At 45.0% G+C, this 21,390-nt stretch overlaps 1 protein-coding gene across 1 annotated transcript; it reads right to left on the bottom strand.

Moving 5' to 3' along the window:
- Positions 1–609: 609 nt before the first annotated feature.
- lars2 (leucyl-tRNA synthetase 2, mitochondrial) lies at positions 610–19,845 on the bottom strand. The gene is made up of 20 exons (XM_068760264.1): positions 19,615–19,845; positions 18,630–18,761; positions 16,740–16,831; positions 16,596–16,656; positions 16,424–16,513; positions 16,075–16,218; positions 13,845–13,952; positions 12,894–13,053; positions 12,338–12,442; positions 12,072–12,187; positions 11,644–11,927; positions 8,735–8,833; positions 5,642–5,779; positions 5,456–5,559; positions 4,817–4,996; positions 4,567–4,736; positions 3,630–3,707; positions 3,445–3,556; positions 2,477–2,604; positions 610–951 (listed from the first exon to the last, which is right to left on the bottom strand). Exons 1-20 carry the CDS (start codon positions 19,843–19,845, stop codon positions 772–774), a joined length of 2,712 nt encoding a protein of 903 aa, XP_068616365.1. The 3' UTR covers positions 610–771.
- Positions 19,846–21,390: the final 1,545 nt, after the last annotated feature.

Raw genomic sequence — 21,390 nt, 5'->3', positions numbered from 1 at the left:
TCCTCTAACAGAAGCTGACTGTGCAAAACTGAAAGAAGCAGCTGGCATTCTTCAGCGTCATCCACACCCACCGCCAGACTAAATATCAGATTTTCTTTGTGCAGGTGATGTGGGCGCTGCAAGTGCTTGCACATATAGCCGCTTACTTCTCCAAGCCTTTAGAGACAGGCTGGTGGGTGTGAGAGTGGATAAAGTTCTGTTCTGCTGGCCCGTGTCCTCTGCCAGGTCGGTATTGAGTCACGTTGGCTCGATGCTGAGACAGCGACAGACCTCCAGGCTGCTCAGTGAAATTTTAGTCGATCTTCTGTTGGCTTATGGCGCATAACGGCAGGTCATCATGAGGCACTCAGAAAAGATCGGTGCTAAAACCAGCAAGTCAAATCCTGACCGAGACACTGAGCAGACCAAGACATGGCAGGCGGACTGGTGTGAGGTTCTGGTGGGTGGGTGTGAAGCTGATAGAGGTGCCACAAGACAAAAAACGGGGGTGACGACCGGAACCTAAAGTGGTGTTATGGCTCATGTGTGAACACCAAAAGGGTCAAAGAGAAAGGCACAAAGTCGGCCTTTGGAATATTTCAAGAGACGAGACTCTGTCTTACGGCTTTTATTAAAAACACAAACACAGAAATAAAAAACATTTAGACATATTTACACTGAAGTCAAGACACATCCTTTCTTTGTCTTAATCCATGGAGCATAAAATTGCACCTCTCAGGTTGTTGATTGCCGGTCATTCACAGCCATCTAGCAGCAGCGAGCACAGCAACATCACTCATCAATGAGGAAGTTGATGAGGGCAGTCCTGGGGGACAGGATGGCTCTCTTGATGTTGCGCCCGCTGAGCAGCTCCTGTCCAAGCGGGCTCTGCATGACGAGCTGCTGCACCCGCTCCGCGTCTTTGGACACCTCAAGAGGCACCGTCATCGTCCCACAAACCTTGTTGTTTATCTGAGGGGTTTAAAGAGCAAAGAAATAATGATTTGGCAAGTTACTCAAAAGGTGTCTGTCAAATGTTTCCTTCTCAACAAGCTACCGTAAGAGCCTGCCTCGTCAGGCTGTGAGCAAACTCTCCCTTCCTGATACCAAAGTCCCAAAATAGCACAGCGCACCTCTCCTACCACCAGCAGCGAATCCTTATAACACATTGTTAGGGTAGTTATGAGAGGGCAGCCGGCCTTGCGATGTTATAAGAAAGTGTATGTGATGAATGTGGCTCTAGAAGTGGCTGAGAATTAATGCCTTGTGTGTGTGTGTGCGTGAGCGTGTGTGTGTGTGGGTGGGTGCGTGGCTCCCTTCTGGGACAAACCCAAGTACATGATTAGAGGACAGAGGGACTGAGGTTGCCTCCACAGGGCAGAGGAAGCCAACAAGAGAGCTCAGCCAGACGTAAAACCAGCATCATCATCATCATCATCATCATCATCATCATCGTTTGAGCACCAGGAGCCAGAATGTGTGTGTGTGTGATAGTGGGCAAATGAGTTTTATGACTCATTTGCCCACTAAAGACACAAAGAAAACAATTCAGGAAATATGAAAATGAGTAAATTAGCCTCATTTCACGTGTCAGAGAGAATAAACAGAACATGTGCAGAGAAAGTGGAGACTGGAGGACTCAGTCGGGTTTTCAACCGTCACCCTCAGAACATGCATGAAGGTTCAATAAGATGAACGCGCAGTAGGAAGCACAATGACTCATCGTGCATCATGTTAAAAGTCAAAAGGTACCATTTCCTCGCTCTTCCTGAATCAAAGCAATGACGGTCTGCAGACGGTCCCAACACGCCCAATCAATGCGCCCAGTTCATTTGTTCATCAGCGTTAGCGTGCGCTATGCTAGATTGGATCTAATTGAATTTCTGCACTTTCCCGTCAAGGCTTTATGTTCTCTGATTGTCTGCGTGCAGAAACATTATTTCTGATAATGACACACGCCGAAAGCAAAGGGGGGGGGGGGGGGGGGTCGCTATTTGTTTGACTGAGCTGACGGGTAGAAGAAAAACTGGGGCAGTGAGAGTGACCGGGTAAGAGAGAGTCAGGAATAACATGGCGTGTTCGGCTTCTGGCTTTGAATTACTGTTGCACTTGTCTGTTTAGCATGGAGCGCACCACTTGTGCACACACACACACACACACAGTAATCATAGGCTGGCTTGAAAATTACAGACTATGAATGTAATCGTGGATGTAAGACTTTGTTTTTAAGAGCACCGTTTTTATTTCAACTGCTTGTGGATGCGAGAGCAAACATATGTTTGTAACTATTAATAAAGTCAAGCATAAATAACGAGAAGGTTGCTGCTGAGCAAAAATCTTTCATGTCCACATGCAAAAAAACAAAAAAAAGAGCTTTGTTTTTTAGCTCGACAAACCTGCTATTCCAGTCTGGCAGAAAGAGTTTCACGAACTGTGGCAGAACTTTTAAAGTCAATATAACAAAAACAGATGTTCACGAGCTCATGTGTGCACCTACTCGTACAGACAGCGGCACAAAGTCAGGCACGTCCAAGTACTCAGGGTCCACAGCTGGCCACGACTGCTGCAGGACGTCCCCGCCGCCACGGAGGAGGGGGCTCTGGGGGTTCTTCATTTGGCAAAGACCTGCAGGGAATGAGGGAGAGCAGAAATGGGAAACCTGCTATGAACCGGGTGTCTTTTAGTTAAGTTGCCGAGGATAACTTAAATGTGGCTCAAAACCAAGTTTGCTTTGTTTTTGAAGGGTAAATGCATCTTGAGGGGTCAAACATCAGGCAGGTGTGCCTCTCCCCTGAGGCACAGGGGAAGGATGTGAACTTCCTCCATACAAAGTCATGTGAAATGTATTACAATCAAGCCAGAGCGCAACGAACAGCGTGACTGAGTGCAGCAGAGGTCACATGTTCCCGACTTGTATTTGCTGCTTACAACTTAACTTTGTTAGCACAAACAAAATGCCCCTCTCCTCCTCCTCCTCCCAGGAATCGTCCGTCAGGTTTTCTGGGAAACATTCTCTCTTCGGGAAGATATTTGATCTCAGCTGTGTGCAGAAAGCTTGTGTACGTGTGTCATCGACAATGAGGGGATATCCTCCGGGTCAGCGCAGGGGCAAGCGTTCGCACGAGACACAGAAAGCCGCACTAGAGCTCCCCTTGTGTGATTTGCTATTGGTCAAGAACTCGCAGCGATGCTTTGATGGACAGCGAGTTTATTTTGATGCGAGCCGTTCTGGAGCTTATGCTGGGTAGGAATGTAAGAGGAAGACGAAGGAGACTCAGTTTCCCTGATTTATTTATTATTTAGTCCATCACTTCTGGGCGTTCACTAATTCAAGATGAGCGTTGGTGTCAACAGTCAGTTTATCTGAGGCAACATCCTGTTGCCGACAATAGAAACAACCTTATTTTATCACAGAATCCTCTCACTGTGTGTGTGTGTGTGTTTGAGTGTGAATAAGTTTCTGACCTGCCCAAAGTTCCGAAGCCAGGTGGGGGGCCATCGGTGCCGTCATTCTAACAAGTGCAGCCAAAGCTTCCTCAAACTCCACGCTGTGCTGCGCCACCCTGACGGTTGCTTTCTGAACACACAAATGGGATTTCCACACTGTGACACTGACATCTCTATTTCAAAGTAGCAGAGGTCTTACTCACACTCAGAGTATTGGTAAGTCCCATCAAGCGAGAAATGGCAGCGTTGAGAAGGAAGTCCTCCGTGAAGTAATATGTCACCTGAAAGCACCATTGACAAAAGACAAGCGGACGCGGCCACTTATTACAATGATCATGTCTGGGGCTTCATGTTGTTTTCCGTACCGGACTAGCTTGCTAATGCATCAAGATGAATTGACAGTCATGGGATATTTTCGAGACGGGCCTAAAACAGAAGACCTTCATCGCCATGTCGACCAGCTGAGAGCACCAGCTTTCTGGGAAGAAGAACCCATTTGGAAAGGCCTTAGGGAGGAGGAGGTCAATAAACCGGTGCTTTTCCCGGGGACGGATCAAAGGCTTTGGGGGCTTTGTAGAAAACAGCCTTGAGGTCCTTTAAAAGCACCAGCTATTCGGGGTGGACAGAGAGAACCAACCTGGCAACCAGAGGAGGCTATTTATAAAGTGTGAGAGGAGACAGAGTGGATTTCAAATCAATTTCCATCCCCTTCTTTTACTCTTTCCTCTGGGAGTTTCACATTACAAAGGATGGAGGGCTGGAACTTGGGGCTATTGTTGGCTGTTTAATGAGTGTCGAATTACTTTGGACTATGACTTCATGCAATAACTGAGAAATTGCATCTTCCAGCTTTCCAGCAGTACAATCTATTGTAACGCAACAAGGCCAAAGAAAATTCATTATTTTATAATACCCATTAAAAATAACAACTGCAGCAAATTGGCTAGTGGAGAAATTTAAATTTAAATAGGCACCATGACGGACCCAGTCGGGTGATGCCCCCCCCTCAGTTAATGAATGAAGATGACTGTGACTAATTGGGATTTTGATCATGGGCCCAGTACTGACCCCTGCTGGTGAGGACTGTCGCAACATGATACATCTAAGACAACAGCATGCCTGAGGCTGTGGAGACGATACCTCTTTAATAGCATAGTTCTTGTCCCTCCAGATCTTCTTTGTCTCAGCCAGGTCTGTCTTTTTCAGCAGGGAGGGGTTTGGGACATCTCCAAATTCCCGAGCCTCCCTCAGCTTGGTCACCACCTGCCAAAGGCGAGACTGCCATCGCAGAACCCCAGGGAGGGCATCCTCTGAGGTAGCAGACACACACTGGCATAAATCTGCACATTTGGATCCTCTACTATCTCAAGACGTCAGTGTAATGGCTCACTTTTGACATTCCAGAGGATGTCCTGTTCAGGCGGTGCAGAATAAAGGATATAGAGACGGACTGTGTCCACGCCGTACTGCTTCACCACCTCTTGGGGGTCCAGACCATTGTTCTTCGACTTGCTCATCTTCTCCCACGTCACCTCGATGCGACCACCACAACGTGCTGCCGGCTGCTCATCTGGGAGAGGCAGGTGAGGAGATGAAGTTCAGGAAAGAGACCTACTCATAAAAAATATATCTAGAATCTTTAAATAAAAGAAACAGAATACCTCACCTTAAAGGTGTAATGTTTGGTATTTCCTCATTAATATGTCTAAAAATGACTAGAACTTTGTTATTTGGTCTATTTGTGGACTTAAAGTCAAATAATCAGAATCAGAAGATTTTTGCTGTGAGTTTGGTTCGATCCAGATTAGCCAGCTAACCTTTTAACTGGGAAATCCAATAAAAAAAAAAAGGATGAAATGCCACATGTAGCAAGAAGGGATGAGGTGGGATATCAATGCGATTGCATTCAATAAAAAAGAAAGAGCTGTCATGCTTCTTTCTGTGTTTTATCAGACGCGGTTTTGTCTGCAGAGCCATCTGAAGCTGTCTTCTCGCCCATCTGCTACAGACGTGTCTGACATCACGGTACCTGTGAAGTCTATTTCTTCTCTCTTGAGGTATTGGCCGCTGTCTGCCAGTTTAAAAGTCTGGCCCTTGATCAGACCCTGGACCAGCAGCTTGAAAAAAGGTTCCCTGAAAGAGAAAGAAGGAGGGTTTGTTAAAACAGCCACGTGTGCATGCACAGCTAAAGCAGCTAAAGCCCCGTGAGCCTTACCTGTGAGCCACGAGACCCTGGTCCTGGCAGAAATGACAGAGGAAGCGAGCGTAGTACAGGTGCATGACGGCGTGCTCCTTCCCCCCAACGTACACGTCCACGGGCAGCCAGTGATCTGCAAGCTGGCGATCAAAAGGTCTGGAGAGAGGGAGGCGGCAGGTGAAGCTGTATTTACGTCTCTACGGAGGCCTTTAGAGACATTTATTAATTCATGTGTTCCTAACCTTGGAGTCGGATATTCGTGCAGGTCCGTGATGCTTTGTGTCAACATTCTGATGTTTCACTGTCTTTACACGACAACGATTTTCCGTTCATACATTTTATGATTTTGATTGTTTTTTTTTCTATATGATGTTTAGTATTTAACTTTATCAATGGAAGCTTGCAATATTGTACTAAATATAACACACATGATTTCTTATTTCAAGATGTTGGGATCAACAATAGTGGGCTTACACAGACATTCCATCTTATTTCCTTGTGCACTATTTGTTCATTCCACTGTTAATAAATCAGCAATTGAGCTTTCGTCATTCAGCACCGTTCAAAAGAAAATACATTCAAAAGAATCAATGATAAACATTTTAGCACCTAAATCAGATCAATTAGGCATGCCCAGATAATAGCTTCAATGCACCGCATCCATCCATCATCTGGATTTGTCTTGCTTGGCAGACTTACCTGATTCTTGTGCTAACATGCTTGATATTGATTTTCTAGTGTAAAGTTATTTATAATTTTGTTTTGCAAGATAAGTAAAATAATTATTAGTATTATTATTATCACTAAAGCAGTCTTTAGTCATTTTACAGCGCCGGATGTTCTGTGTGCTTAGGCGTGCTCACACAGTTCCTCTAGGTGGCAGGCCGGTACGCGATCATCCAGAGCCGACATAAATAAAAACAATGAAGTCCCCCTCTGTGCCGCGGGACTCACAATACAAATCAGGAAGTAATGAGACTCCCTCTATGCTCAGCCTCTCGTCTCAACACTAAGTATTTTGGTTCCACAGATGATCATCGGTATGGGTGGTCAGCTGAGGCAGGGTTTCTATCTGATCATGCTTTCTGGGGCAGTCTGCTGTCTCTATGAGTCACCATTCACACCGGTCTGCCTGATGTTGACTCTGGATAATTGAACCAGGGGAAAGAAGTTATGAACTCTGAAAGTAATTTAGTCTGTTTGCTGGCATTATTCTAGGGCGTGCACACAAACACACACAGATCCGCTGACACCCGCTTCCTATTTCCTCTCACCATCTCCTCCCATTTTCACACGGTTTCCCCGGGTGCACTCGAGGCGAGGGAGGCAAAGTGAAATGCGCAAATGGTGTACCGGTAATTGCTTTTTCTGTGGTGCCATAATCTGTCCCACTAAGAAAAGTGATGGGAAAAGAGTCTCCCCCACCCCTTTAAAGCAGCTTTAAGCCTCAGTCAGGTCACTGAGAACTTCCTCAGCTCTGGGTATCGCTGCCATCCCAGCAGGTGACAGCCGAGCAGGGCTGTTGAGCTGGGTCACCTGGTGCACCAGGTTTTTTTCCCCCAGCGGTTCCTGCTGTTCCACCTTAACAACTACTGATGAAATTCATCCTGTTAATTATTTCCCGGCATAATTTGTCCAAACTGTATGTCTACTGAAAAATATGACACTTACTTTCAAATGTTTTTTTAGTAGTAATATTTAGTACGGAGGCGGATGTTCTGAAATCACCTGCGTTGGTTTGTTTGTCCGTCTGTTAGCAAGATCATGCGAAAAGATACGATGAAAATGACAGGAAAGCTGCTCGGCGGAGGTCTCTGCTCTCTAGTTGATCATATTTATTGATCAGATGGACATCTTTGTGGAAATGTTGTTGTCCTTAACAGCCGATTGGTGGCTTGAATCCTACTTCAGTAGTTTCACAAGCCTGCCTCTGAAGGAACGGGAGAAAAGAACATCTGTGCATGTACTGTATGTATGTATGCCAAGATCCTGTGGGACTTGAAGTTCCAGACTGAAGCCCAGCTGTTGGCTAACCAACCAGACGTGGTGTTGGTCTGCGAGGAGCAGAAGAGGGGAGCTGTGATAGATGTGGTAATCCCAGAGGGCAAAAACATCAGGAAGGAGGAGGAAGAAAATCACACACTTATGCATTGTGGAGCGTGAACTCCAAAGTGGTCAGGGTAGTGACAGGTGCATAAGAAGCTGCATTAAAGCACATTATCTGATTAATGTGCTCCACATTCAGTATTTATGCGCAAAGAATGGCAGCTTCTTTGAAATTCATTCACTATTGAATCCTTCAGGATCTCATGTGAATTAATGTCCTGTGTTTTTCCTGCAACAGTGCAGCCTACACACAGTCCAGGTTCATACAGAAAAACCGTTTTTGGCTAAAGCAGCTCTCTACATAGATCATGAGCCAGCCAAGTTTATATAAACGGCTTTTCAATTTGCTGCTTAGCCTTCATCACAGAGACTTTATTGGCCTTCATCACTGTTTGCATTGAAAGGCAGCCTCTCTCATCATTCAAATAAAATGTGAAAGAAACATCAAAACAACACAAAGACTAAACAAGCCAGAATTAAACATAATTAATGACAACATTGTACAGGAAGCAGTAAAGGTGCAGAGACCTGTCCTGAATAAATCATTTGTTTGGGTGACAGGTGGATGATTTGTGTATGTGGTGCTTCAGATGAATATATTTGCAGCAGCTGCAGGTCGAGGTCATCGTCAATAAAATTACATTTCCTTGAGGGATACAGTCATAATATTCAAACACATTCCTGTTTCCAAATTCTGCCGGCCTTCTGACAGTGCGTGGGTGTGGCAAAATAATAATCTGATTCCTATTTACAGCTCAGATGCTTTGGAGGAATGAATGTTTAAATATTACGAAACAGAAAAATATGCTGATCCACCCAATACTGGAGATAAGTGAAGCTTTTCATTCATTCCAACAAAGTGTTTTAATAAAACTTGTGCTACAATCTGTCAGAGCGTGTTGGGGGGACTTAAATGAATTATATTGTATGGATTTGGTGGCTTTGCTGAGTCAATCATTTTTGGAAAAACAACAAAGTATGGTGTCAGGAGGAAGCTGTTCATACCTGTCCGTGTTATGAGGGTCCGTGTATCGAAAGTAATACCAGGCTGAGTCCACAAACGTGTCCATGGTGTCAGTCTCCCTCTTCGCTGGACCCTTACATCTGACAGGAGAGACAGAAAGTTGGACAAGGGTGCTCAAAGTTCAGTATTAGGCTGGGAAATTAGGAAGTGAACAGATGAACAATCCTTGTTTGTAAGATTAATGATGTGGTATATAGTGTGTGTGTGTGTGTGTGTGTGTCACACCCCCAGCTAAGCCAGATTGGCATCAGAGCTCTGTTCCTGTGCCCTGACTAACAAGCTGTGCTAACAGGGAGCAGACTGGCACGGCTCAACACACGATCATGTGTTTGTGTTGAAAATGCCACCTTGTGCCCCTAAAGCCAGGCCAAACAGCCCGTGGTAACATAGCGCTCATCTACAAACATCACTTTCAGGTGGGAGGAGAGGACATCCAGAAGGAGGACGAATGGACAGTATCTTCTGCTCTGATTTGAGTCAAGCCACTTAACGGAACAGTGACAGTGTCTGCTGTTGACTTTATAATGAGTCTCTATAGAGTTAAAATCAGTGTCCCAGAAAGATAAACACAACCAGAGCTCTGAGCTTTTGTTATGTGCAACAAAGCGTGAATCGCTTTGTGGACAAATGTTTCTGTCTAATGTTTTAATCTCAAACTCACCAACACAGACGCACACATCACGAGACAAGCCCCCTCATCCGCCACACACACACACACATACACACACCCACTGGTCCATAAAGGCTTTCGTGATGATGTAGGAGCTGATGGTTGCCTAGCAACAAAACTAAGGTGTAGTAGAAGGGTTAATATTTGGAAGCCAAGTGCTATTTCAAATGAGAAAACCCAGCAGGATAATGAAGCACCTTCCATCACAAAAGAATCTAAGTGAGCGTTCGTTCTCGCTTCCTCTTCCACTCCAGGCTGGATCATCTGAGGCCAGATTGTGGTCTCTGCGCACACACAGCTGGTACCACCTACAAAATCCATGCACACATTTTGTCTTTGGAGAGAAAACTTCTCTAAACCTTGAAAAGAGCTCAGCAGCTAATGTGGGAGAATAAGCCTGATGTGTACGCAGGACGAGCCAGAAAGAGTCAGAAGGCTCTGAAACAGACGAGGGGAGAGCGACAGCTGCTCACTCTATGAAGGCCATCTTACCACAGACAATGGCCCTGCATCTGCTGTCTGCTGTCTGACTGCCGGTGAAAGCCTGTCTGCATGTGTGCTCACCCAATTTGTCTCCTCATTTACCTGTGAATTCACGGAATAACACACGCCTGCACGCACCCCTATTTCCAGCCAGGCTAAGCCAAGGCAAGCCAATTTACAGAATTCAGGGGATGAGAGGAGCACGTATAGGAAACGACTTCCTGAAGGACAAATAAAAACCAGTGCTAATAAGCCCTCTCCTTTGCGCTTGTCTCAGACTTTAATTGGACATGGTCGACAAGTGAAATGAACAAATTTCTACAGACGCTTAACAGCTGAGGGGAGACGGAAAGAGAGGAGATAATGGCTTCGTGGTGATTATTGCCATCAATCACTGCTGATGGGAGGAATTATAGAAGCTTTGAGGAAGTGAGTGAACGCAATCTGATGACTTGAGCCATCTGCATCCGAGTGAACCAATTTTTCAAATCAACATGGTGCAGATTATGGTGATTACTCATATTCAGAGAGGGATTCCCGTGTCAGCAGCGTCGCTCGTATCGCTCCCGACTCGTGCAATTGTGTATGTGTCCATACAGCTCCGTGTGTCTCTGGAGGCTCCGCTGGCTACGTAACCTCCATAATAATCAACTCATGCTGCGCCCGTCGCAGATGCCACTCATTACATAACCCTGACAGAAGCCGCGTATTAATCGCACAATTTGCTCGCCGTTGGTGCTCTGTGTTCCTGTGAAACTGTCAGTCCTCTCGGCAGACAGCCGCGTCGCTGCATCTGTAGAGGAAATACAGGAAACACGGAGTCCCGTGGTTGGACGTTTACGAATGACTCACTTCTCCTGGGATCATTTTCCCCAATCGAATTTGTATCGTGCCATAAAATAAATAAAGCATTCTTCATGCTTGTCTGCATCCTGCTGACAGAAACCGCACAGATGAATAGGGATAATTTGCTAATGCGGGTGCGCCAGGAGGTGGGCGGTGACTCAATCAAGCGTACTTCAGCACGCAGTTTGTTTACTGTGCAAGATCCACAAGTGAACAGGGAATTAAAGGAGTCCCACACTTAGTTGGAAAGATTCCAAACAAGATTTTATACACCTCGTTTTGAAATTAGAAGAACATTTCAGATCATGTTTAACGTCATGGTTCCCAATCTTTTTGCCTTCTGAATGTCTTCTTATGACCAGATATTATAAACTGGATATCAGATCAGATTTTATCCTCCTTAAACTTGATTTTTACCATAATCCACATCACTTGTTGCAGCAATCAGACATCAAAGACAGTGAAGAAGACAGCAAACTGTTAAATATAGATGTAAAGAATATTTGTTTTTTATATTTATGTATTCAGAAAGATCGGAGGGGATATGGGGGGGGGGGGGGGGGGGGATGCATCCAACATATTTGTTTGACGAAAAGGACTGCAGCCTCAATATGTGGAGTACACACTCTACCTTCTAAACAAAATGCATCCCCATTGCATAGATTCCACACATTAAAACACATCCTTTGACTATTAGTTACGACAATTCTTCACTTTCCTTGCAGACGAGATAATATGTAATGAATAATTTCGTACATATCATTCATTATCACAAAAAAAAGATGTAATACAGGACTGATGAGATGAGAAGACCTTAGAGAATAATGTATTCATGATTAACAATAAATAACATATACTGGTAAATGAAAAGCAATAAATATTTAATCTCACTTGGGACATGTGCAGCTGACCCAGTCGTGAGCAGCCTCCAGCGGCGAAGCACCTTTGCCTGTGAGAGACGGCAGCTTCGGTAATCTAACCGGCAACTCCTCCACAGGGACAGCAACCGGACCACAAGACCCACAATGCACCACGGGGATGGGTGTGCCCCAGTAACGCTGTCTGGATATCAACCAATCTCTGAGTTTGGAGCTGGTCAGGTAGCCTCCAACTTTCTGCTCTCTGGCCTTCTGGGTAATGGAGTCAAAGGCCTGCTGCGTGGTGAGGCCTGAGAACTAGAGAAAGAAAAGCTCTGGATGAAAACCTCTGCCTGAGGAAATGAGCGATGGTGTCCTAGATTTATGCAGTCAAATAATATTTTAAGTAGCATGACTGATTTGCTTTTCATCAGTGATGCGACCTTTATGAACAGCGCTGACCTCGTCGGAGTTCAGGAGAACTTGAGCCCCGTGGTCATTGGTTTTCAGGACAGTGGTCCAGCTCAGGTTTAGCGCTCTGGCCACACACAGATCCTCCTCGCTGGAGTCTGGGATCCCTGTGAGTCACGGATACAGCAGGAACGTACAGCAAAAACACGGTCATGCATCATGAGACGTTGAGCATGTCGTAGTGCCGCCAACAATCACTTGGGTTCCACCTCCTCCTCTATGAGAGTCAACCTCCCACTGCAGGGTCAATAACTCACCAATCCTGGTATCCAGATAGCCATCAAACGCCTCCCTGCGCGAGATGACCAGGGGAACCTCCCGGCCGGTGAACAGGTTGTGAGCCGTGACCTCTGTCAAGGAGTCTGGCGAACAAAGGCAGGAGTGAGAGAGGCAACGCTGCTTCCTCTCATAGCTCATTAGCAACAATCAATCACCGGTGAGGTACAGAAAGCCTCAGGGGAATCCCAATTAACATACACACTGTCCAAAGCAGCAACTACAACTATACTTTTTCAAAACAGACATACATACTGGTGATATGGAATATATGTAGCCCAGAATTGCACAAATCCTTACTGCCAAAAGCATGTAAGTCACTTTTGATGTTTCACGAGTGAACTTTAGCTCATGAGGCATTGCTCAAATAAGAATGCACACACAGTGCAAAGGATCAAAACGTGAACAAAGAACCTTTCAAAGTGCCGACATGAAAAAGTAGCAGCTTATGTTGCTGCTGAAAGAAAATCATATAATGCGACTGTTTCCTAGGGGAGAGAGAGAGAAACTCGTCCTACACCGTGACAGACAGCTCACCTTCGCCGGGCTGATAGGCTTTCTGTAGGGCAGAGCGGACTGAGCTGCTGCCGTGCAGCAGTCTATGGGATGGAAGAATGGCCAAATAAGCTGCTCCGAACAGCGTCTCTGGAGAGGAGGCGTAGGCGGACAGGGTCTCCCCCGTCTCCTGCCCATTTACCTGGGAGATGAGAGAAGGAGCGCGTGGGAATGTCTCTTCGTCCGTGTGTCGACAGCCTCACCGGAGCAGAGATAATGGGGCCGCTAGCTCGTCAGGCTGCCACACATATTACATTTTAAATGATGTCCACCATTTGTGTTTAACACGCCCCATATTGTATTCAACTAACAAGAGGAGTGGTAGCACAGGACAAGGTTTGCTTGATCTAAAAATGATTTATGTATAGAATTCTTGGGTAAATCGTAGATGTCATGTCGTAGGAGTGACATATCTTGGGGGGCTAATTCAGCCAAGAGTCCTTGTTCATTATACACCCTTATCCTGATGTGCTCTAAGACAAGTTGTCATCCAATTAACTCTCTGGCCCATGGTTTCAACCTAAACCATGTAAGAAAGGCACAGTCAAAAAACCCACAAACACACACTCACCTTCCTCTGAACACTGAAGATTGATTTGAATAAATCTTTTTCAAGGGGAGATCTTAGGGCTCTGAGGGAGCGTTTGAACTGTGAGGAACCAGAAATACGGAGCATAGATTCCCTAGAAAATTGCCAATTATAGATGATGAATCCAATAAATATGGTGATTTCTATGTTTCGGAATAATGACATTTAAGAGGAAAGCAAAAATAAAGCAATCAATCAGCACTGGGTAGGAGAAAGATGAAAAACAGAGGCTGGGAAGGGGGGAGGAAATACGGAAACGCTGGGCGGAAAAAGACTGCGATTGACAGAAAGTGAGAGTGATGAATGAATAAAAAGCCAGCAGTGAAAAGGGAGCCGAGACGCACCTTCAGTCTGAAATCAAAGTAGCATCCGGTACACTCTCCAATCCAGTTCGCCTGCATGGCTTTAACCCCGTACCACTCAGGGAGGTCCGCCAGGGAGTCAAGGAGGGGCTGGAGCAGGGAGACAGAAACAAGTCACTAGTTAACCACCTTGTATAAGTTTGGAAGCAGCTCACGGTGGAAAATACAGATTTCTTATAAACAAGAATTTTTGTAAGGGCTCCTCATAAGTATGAGTCTGCCTGCAGTAGTCGCATAATGCAATTGACTCCAATTCATGTGGCTTCTTTTGAAGCAGAGCCAATTTATTTTGACAAAGCAGCAGAGCTGCCCCGGTCACATTACACAGACAAAAAGGGATTTTCAAAAATCCTAACCGCCACTCATCCTGCTTTCCCTGACATTACAAAGCAATTGCTGATGGAGTCTACACAACCACACACACACACACAGACGCACACACACACACACACACACTCATTCTGGATGATTAGAGGAAGCTATGCATATAAACGAGACTCAGGCCAAAAGGTCACAGATGAGACCAGAGAAGCTAAAAGTTTCTATTTCCTTTTCCACGTGTCAAAATCTATTACCCACAATCCCTCTCACTCTGCCTCCAAGCCTGTGATACCTCATCAGTGAATCCAGTCCATAAATAAACACATGAAACAAACACAAATCCTAAAGTAATGATGTGAATCTGACATTTCTATAAACCGAAAATATCTCACTGAAAAATATCCACAAAAGGAGGAACTGCATGAGACTTATGAAACCAACGAGAGACGCGTGGGGAGGTTAATGCACACAAAACACCTCTAAAAACTGTGATAATATTTGAGCAACATTATAATCAAGCTCTGAGCGCACTAAATCCTTTAGATATCCCTGCATGTTAACAGACAGGCAGTGTGTGTGTGTGTGTGTGTGTGTGTGTGTGTGTGTGTGGCAGACTGCAACAAGTGTGGTTATGCATGAAATTGAAACCTCTATTACCATGTTATCATTTTGTATCCTGATCTTTCCAGAAAAAAAGGCCATCTTTGAAATAATATGCAGTCATCCGTGTCCCGAAATAAACAATATGTTTCTTGCTCGTGCGGAAAGTCTTTTGGCATAGAAAGAACCTGACAGCGAAACGAATAACTATAGTCTGACATTAGCGTTTTCTATCGACACAGACCAGCAAAGAAAGAGGACACCGTGGAATCCCAGTCCAATGGTAACATTTTCTACTTGGCACATGGTGGACTGATCCATTCCTCTTAACACCTTCCTCTTCCTTCCTCACCACATCTCTCGTCAGAGAAAATTAGAAATGCAGGAACACATTGCCACAGCAGGGCTTCTCCACCTCCTCTCACACCTCTGACATAGACAGGCGTGTGCAGCTTCAGCACAGTCACTAAAATTGACTGAACAATTTTCTTTTCGATAAATCTAGTGGTTTTTTGCAGGATTTTTATTCCATTTATTGGAAATCCCCTTTTTTTTCAAGCCATACAAGAAGGTTTGATATCGATTTCACTTCACAAACAGGTTTTAGAATCCATTTGCGTCTGATTGTCTCACTTTGATTGGCAGAAGAAAAAAATGTGACCGCGTTGTTTCCCATAATCCATTATGGTCACTTCTAAAGCACAACTGTCGATATTTCTCATGGTTTTGCATTCAAAATATGAATCTTTGCTTGTTAGAAATTGGACGGATTTTGACTCGGAGAAACTGTAATGACCATTTTCTGAATGTAAAAAAAAATCAACAATATAATTGAGAGATTTAAAATCAAAATCATCTCTTGTTACAGCCCAACAGATTCAGAATCCATATTTTCACAGCTTATGAAGAACTTACAAAGGCTGAATTAACACAGGTACCACATGCCCACCAATGCACGTGCAGGTTTAACACTTGGAAAGCTGCGTTTCCTGTGATTGATCCATGAGTACAGAGGAAATCATTTCACTCTGCAGCAGGCCTGTGCCGTGTTCTGACAAGGTGGAGGCTTCCCTTCAGCCGGCCAGGCATCCTGATGATATTACCCTGATACCAGCAGTATCTCTCTGTGAGACTGAGACATGCCAGGTTACAAACAGCGGCATCCGGGAGACTGATTGCAGAAATAAAGCGGCAGACCTGCAGCTGATTGTTATCAGTGGGGTCCACTGAAGCTGCTGCCAATCTATTTGTCACACAAACACACACACACACACACACCAAACAGCCTTACCTTGGCAAAGTTTGTAGTCTTGATGAACCATTGTGTGAGAAGCTTCTGTTCCACCAGGGCACCCGACCTCCAGGAGCGGCCATTTTCATCCACCTGCTCGTCAGCCAGTACCGTCTGATCCACCGGGTCCCAGTTCACCACCGCCTGGAAAAGACGCACTCAAATGTGCACGAATTGAAATGAGAAAGCAGCGCTAAAGAAGACAGTTTACATTAGTGGCCAGACCACAGGCTTATTTCAAGGTCTTCTCAAGTCACTTCAATATAATCAAAAGGCTTCCACTGAGCTCTGCTCGTTTCTATTCAGTCTAAAAGCAGTTAAAGCACTTTAGTCTAAAGGCCATTCCCACCTCTTTCTGATATGCCAGGCCGGCTTCAAAAAGATTGACAAACAGATGCTGCGTCCACCTGTAGTAGTCTGGAAGGCAGGTGGTCACTTCCTGCCAGGTAAAGCCAGAGTCAGGTCAGTGGTGTTGCAGACAGCACAGTCTGAAGCTCAGTCATTTGTCACCCGTTACTCACCCGGTCCCAGTTAAAGCAAAGGCCAAGGCTGTCCAGCTGCTCCCGCATTGACTGAATATTACTGAGGAGGTGATGCAGAGCAGCAGTGTTGAGGCTAACACGCATGATCAATGCTAAAAAGAACTGGAGCGATATTTCCCGTACCGTTTAGTCCAGTCTTCTGGGTCGAGGCCTCGCTCAATGGCTGCGTTTTCAGCTGGAAGTCCGAAGGCATCCCAACCCATCGGATTCAACACCTGAGGAGGCAGGCAGGAGTTCTGTGTCATTATTTGACTCATTTCAAGATATTTAACGTAACCTTTTCTGCTTTTTTTAATGTGAACATTTGCTGTTTTCAAACAAATAAAATGACAAAAAAATAATCTGGTTCAGGTTATCCATGAAAAAAGAAAGCATAACCAACATATTCATTCATAACAGAATTTTCCAGCCCAAAATGTAACAAGACAAATGTAATCTTTCAGAACCAGTAAATATGCAAATATTGTTCTTTTACTGTGAGAATCTGTCTCCTTTATTGCTGAGAAAAGTCCCAGTCTCTGAAAACGTCTCCATGCACGTAAAGAATCAGGTCGTATTTTGAACAATGACTGGTTTCCAGACGAGTGATGATGAAATAATCCCCATACTTAGATTTATGATGAGCACAGAGAAAATCTACTTCAGCAAATTCATATGGGAAAAGCCTTTTAATGCCAGACTGTCGTTTTTTGCACAGGACCCACTGCAGCAGGTAGGTGACGGCGCCTTCCACATCCAGGAGGGGCTGGATCTGTGTCTCCTTTGGATCCATATCCAATTTACTGCTCATAGCGATGGGGAAAAAAAACAAAATGCCCTGACATAAATCATCGTCTACTCGAGACAAAGTCTCTTTTCCCCTTTTTCTCTCCGGCTATGCTGGCTGAGTGAGAAATGAGATGAAGACACGGGGACTGAAGGAGAGGAGAGGCAGAGTGACAAGGAGCTGAGGACTAGATATGATTCCACTGACTAACGGGTCTAACGTTTCAGACAAAATTGGTATCCTTGGTAACTGCGTGCATTCTCGCCTGTAAAGCCGAGTGCCGGATTAGGCTTAGAGCGGCAGCCCGCTGTGACTTCAGGCGTCCGTGTCGATAAGGCAGTTGAAACACGCGGCTCATCAAGATGATTATGCGACGTGTTTTCTTTACTCAATGCACACACTCCATTAAAGTGAGGCAGTAGTTGTGAGGGGACGCTACAGGGACAGACGAGCTGCGATCAAAGCACCAGAAGCAAATTATCTTTCCTCTGCAAATAGCTTCAGCTCCACTTATCCTTCAAACAGCGCAAACACAAGTCCCAGTCTTCGCTTGCGTGTCATCACGGAGGTCTCCGGGTGCACCTCAGTAACAAGAGGCGGTGAAGGATGGAGGAGGGGGTCGGCGGAGGAACATTCGATGGAACTCCGTCCACGGGACTGAGAGCTAGTCGATTCGCAGCTGGTGACGTTGACAGCGAGAAGGAGAAGGATGCTGGGAGAACGATTGTGTGAATGCGGAGTCACTTGGTTGCAAGTGTCCTGAAAGTGTCCTCCCACTCAGTTCCAGTGTGAAGATTCTCTCCATCTGCGGCAGCGCTGAAGCCCAACTGCAGCATCCGTTTGTTTCTCATCACGGCGGTCGACAGCTCGGTCTTTGGATAAATCGGTTTCGTTGGATGCACAAGGTTTTACACAGGAAGTCACAGAATTCATTGTCGATCAAAGGACAAGAAACGTGTCTGACTTTCACGCCTACGAAGGTTTACTTCACCAAATCACGTGAATGCATTCAGTCACAGGAGCTTTAGTGGCGTCTCGCAAAGCAAATCGGTTTTTAGTTTCAAGAAATGTATTTTTTTGCATTTTCGTTCGTTGCTGGCGGTTTCCATTCCAGAGCGGGTGGTTTACCAGCAACCACTGGACACACGGACATCAAATAATCTTCCAGACAGGAAAGTGCAAGAAAACGGGGACAGCTAAGCCTGTATATTTCAGAGTGGATAGAAGGAGATCGTAAGATGGCATACCTGATGGCCTCTCATTCTCTGGAAGTGGCTGATGGTGTCACTAATGGTATAAACCCGTACGTGGCCCATGTGCAAGCGGCCCGACGGGTACGGAAACATGGAGAGGACGTAAAACTTCTTCTTGGTGGAGCCCTGTTGAAAAACAACAGTCACAATAATACACAGAGCTGTAAGAGAGAGGGGCTAAATAAAAGATTCCACTATCCGCCTGTCTTTTGAAGGAGCCGAATAAAAGACGGTGGATTAACCCGTCAGAACAGGAATACTGTATAATATATAACTATATGAACAATGCCATTACCACGGCAACACAGTAAGAGCTGGCTACACCCAGCTATACGTGATCACAGGAAACCTGATTCATGAATTTTTCAATAAATTAATTAGGAACAGAGCTATCAAAAAATGCACTTAATCACTGTCAGCCTGTCCCAGACAGCCGCGGGTTCAGCCCATTAGGATAAATAATCAGCCAAAGCTCCGGGTCGGAGACGAACTACCAGTGCCAGCAATAGCCGGGAGCCATTTGAAGTACACTTAAAGGAGATTTCCAGTATTTCGAAAACCTCCAGCCTAATATGACATTTTTCTTAAGTTCATAACAGAGAACTAACAAAGTAAAATATCCAAGACACTCAATTACCGAAACAGCGCGGCCAAATAAGATCTCTTCAGAGCGGCAACTGAGTCTGCTGGGTAACAATCTTCTTATCAATGCAGTGTGATTACTTTAACCTAAATGGAGTCATCGACAAAATGTTGCTCTTTAACTAAAAGGTCTGTGTCAGCAGGGATCCCTCCATGGCATTTAAAATAACAATACGAGTTTATCAGTCGCAAAAACCAGCCCTTTAAAGTCGGTGTGATTTGACAGGCAAATTAGCAGCCAAGGATTATGCTACAGCCACCTGATGCAATCTAAAGGACCAATCGAAAAGCTTTTTGTAGCTTAAGACACCCAAAGAAACACTGGAATACTTCTTACTTCCTCCGGCGCATTCTTCTGCCACTGCGCCATTATTCTTGGGTGCCACCATTCCTCCACTTTGCATCGGGTCTCCGTTTGATAGTCTTTCTCCCACACTCCTGTCTCGCTGAACAGGGTACGGGTGCTGGGGGACAGGAGGCGGGTTACCAGGTTCAGAACACTCTTGATTTGGCCAGACTGGGCAACAGCAAGCTGGCACAGCGCCAGCCCTCTCATTGATATCTGCATGGTCGGTCACCTGAAACAGGAGCAGATACATTTACCAGGCAGGCAGCCAATGAATAACAAAGTGAGGTTTCTGTAAACTGCAAAAAAGATAGGGAGGAGCACATGCACCTCACAGTAGGCATGGGAAATACGGTTAAGATTTCAATGAGAACGTTTTTCCAAAACTGATCCAGAAAAGTGGAATAAGGTCCCTCTTAAAATGATCTGTTGTGTCGCTAATCACCTTCAACGGACAGGTTTTCATTCATATCAAAACATTTACTGATTTAAGCTTCTCAAACATTCGAATGTAATTTTGGTTTCATTTTGTGACTTCTGGGCATAATATGATAGTTTTATTTTAACAATAATTGTTAGTTGCACAATAAACTGAGCTCCAGGTTGAAAGGTCACATTAAAAAGGCACTCCGGTTGTTGCATGAACCGGACGCCGTCTTCACCTTCAACACCGTCAACTGTCTTTTCAAAGCTTCACAATCAGGACGCCATTGAGTCACAACATCACAGCCACAGAAACGCTGCACTCCACCACAAGACCTTAATGGTCATTGCTAATAGCTCGTGCCCAAAAAGCCTTTTTGTGGCCTGAAGAGTCCATTCACGAACAGCACAATTACAGCCAGTGAGGACGGAGTGGCAGGCCTGTGAACCTTCTTGTTGTTCGCAGCCTCTGCTTTACACACGTCTCTCACGCCGAGCGTGCTTTCCTCACATAACAGGTTTATTACACTCCGCCGCTGTGACAGGCTCTGGACAGGCTGTTGTTATTAAGAGTAAAGGACATTGTCAATCAACTGATTTGCAGCTATTCACAGCTTCAGGAACACATTTTCCTTTGTGCTTCTGGATGTTAACAACCACTCCAGCAGGCTCTGAATATCACCCCCTGGATGGATGCTCCTGCTCCTAGTATACTGTATATGACTCACATTTTGAAATTACGTGCAGTTACAAAATAGGGCTGAACAAAATCGCCGCAAACATAACATCCAAATCGCAGTAGCTGCAATTACCGAAATCGATCGAGGTAGAAGGTGTCGCAACTTATCATTGGAAATAATAGATTGAGCTCCAGCTCAAGCTTCAGATGTTTCCTATGTGAAACATCATCTTCAGATGTAAGTGATGATTATAATTTGGTGCAGATGGGAAAAAAAAGAAAGAAAAATGCCTCACAATATCCAGGATAAATTGTATTTTATTCTGGGAAGATTAAATGTAATGTTTAGCATTAATGCTAAAACAGTAACTGCTGCAATAGGATTGTTCAGCTGAAGAAGAAAGACCTAAGGTTGAACATCTAACATACATCTACTCTGGGCTGCAAGAATCTACTATTAATATACCTTTTCTATACTCAACATAAACACGGCAGGCCGATGAATCTTCCCTCTGGCCAAATGTAGATCAGACAGACAACTGCACAAAAGAAGAAACAATTTAACCTACTTTTGTCTTCCACAAAACATGCACACACACACACACACACACACGCACACACACACACACATGACTATGCACACACAGTTTCCAAGGCAACTTGAG

Source organism: Brachionichthys hirsutus, chromosome 3 (genome assembly GCF_040956055.1).
Source record: "Brachionichthys hirsutus isolate HB-005 chromosome 3, CSIRO-AGI_Bhir_v1, whole genome shotgun sequence".
Classification (NCBI taxonomy): domain Eukaryota; kingdom Metazoa; phylum Chordata; class Actinopteri; order Lophiiformes; family Brachionichthyidae; genus Brachionichthys; species Brachionichthys hirsutus.
Note: the sequence above shows the minus strand (reverse complement) of the source record. Positions and strands in the feature narration are given on the sequence as shown.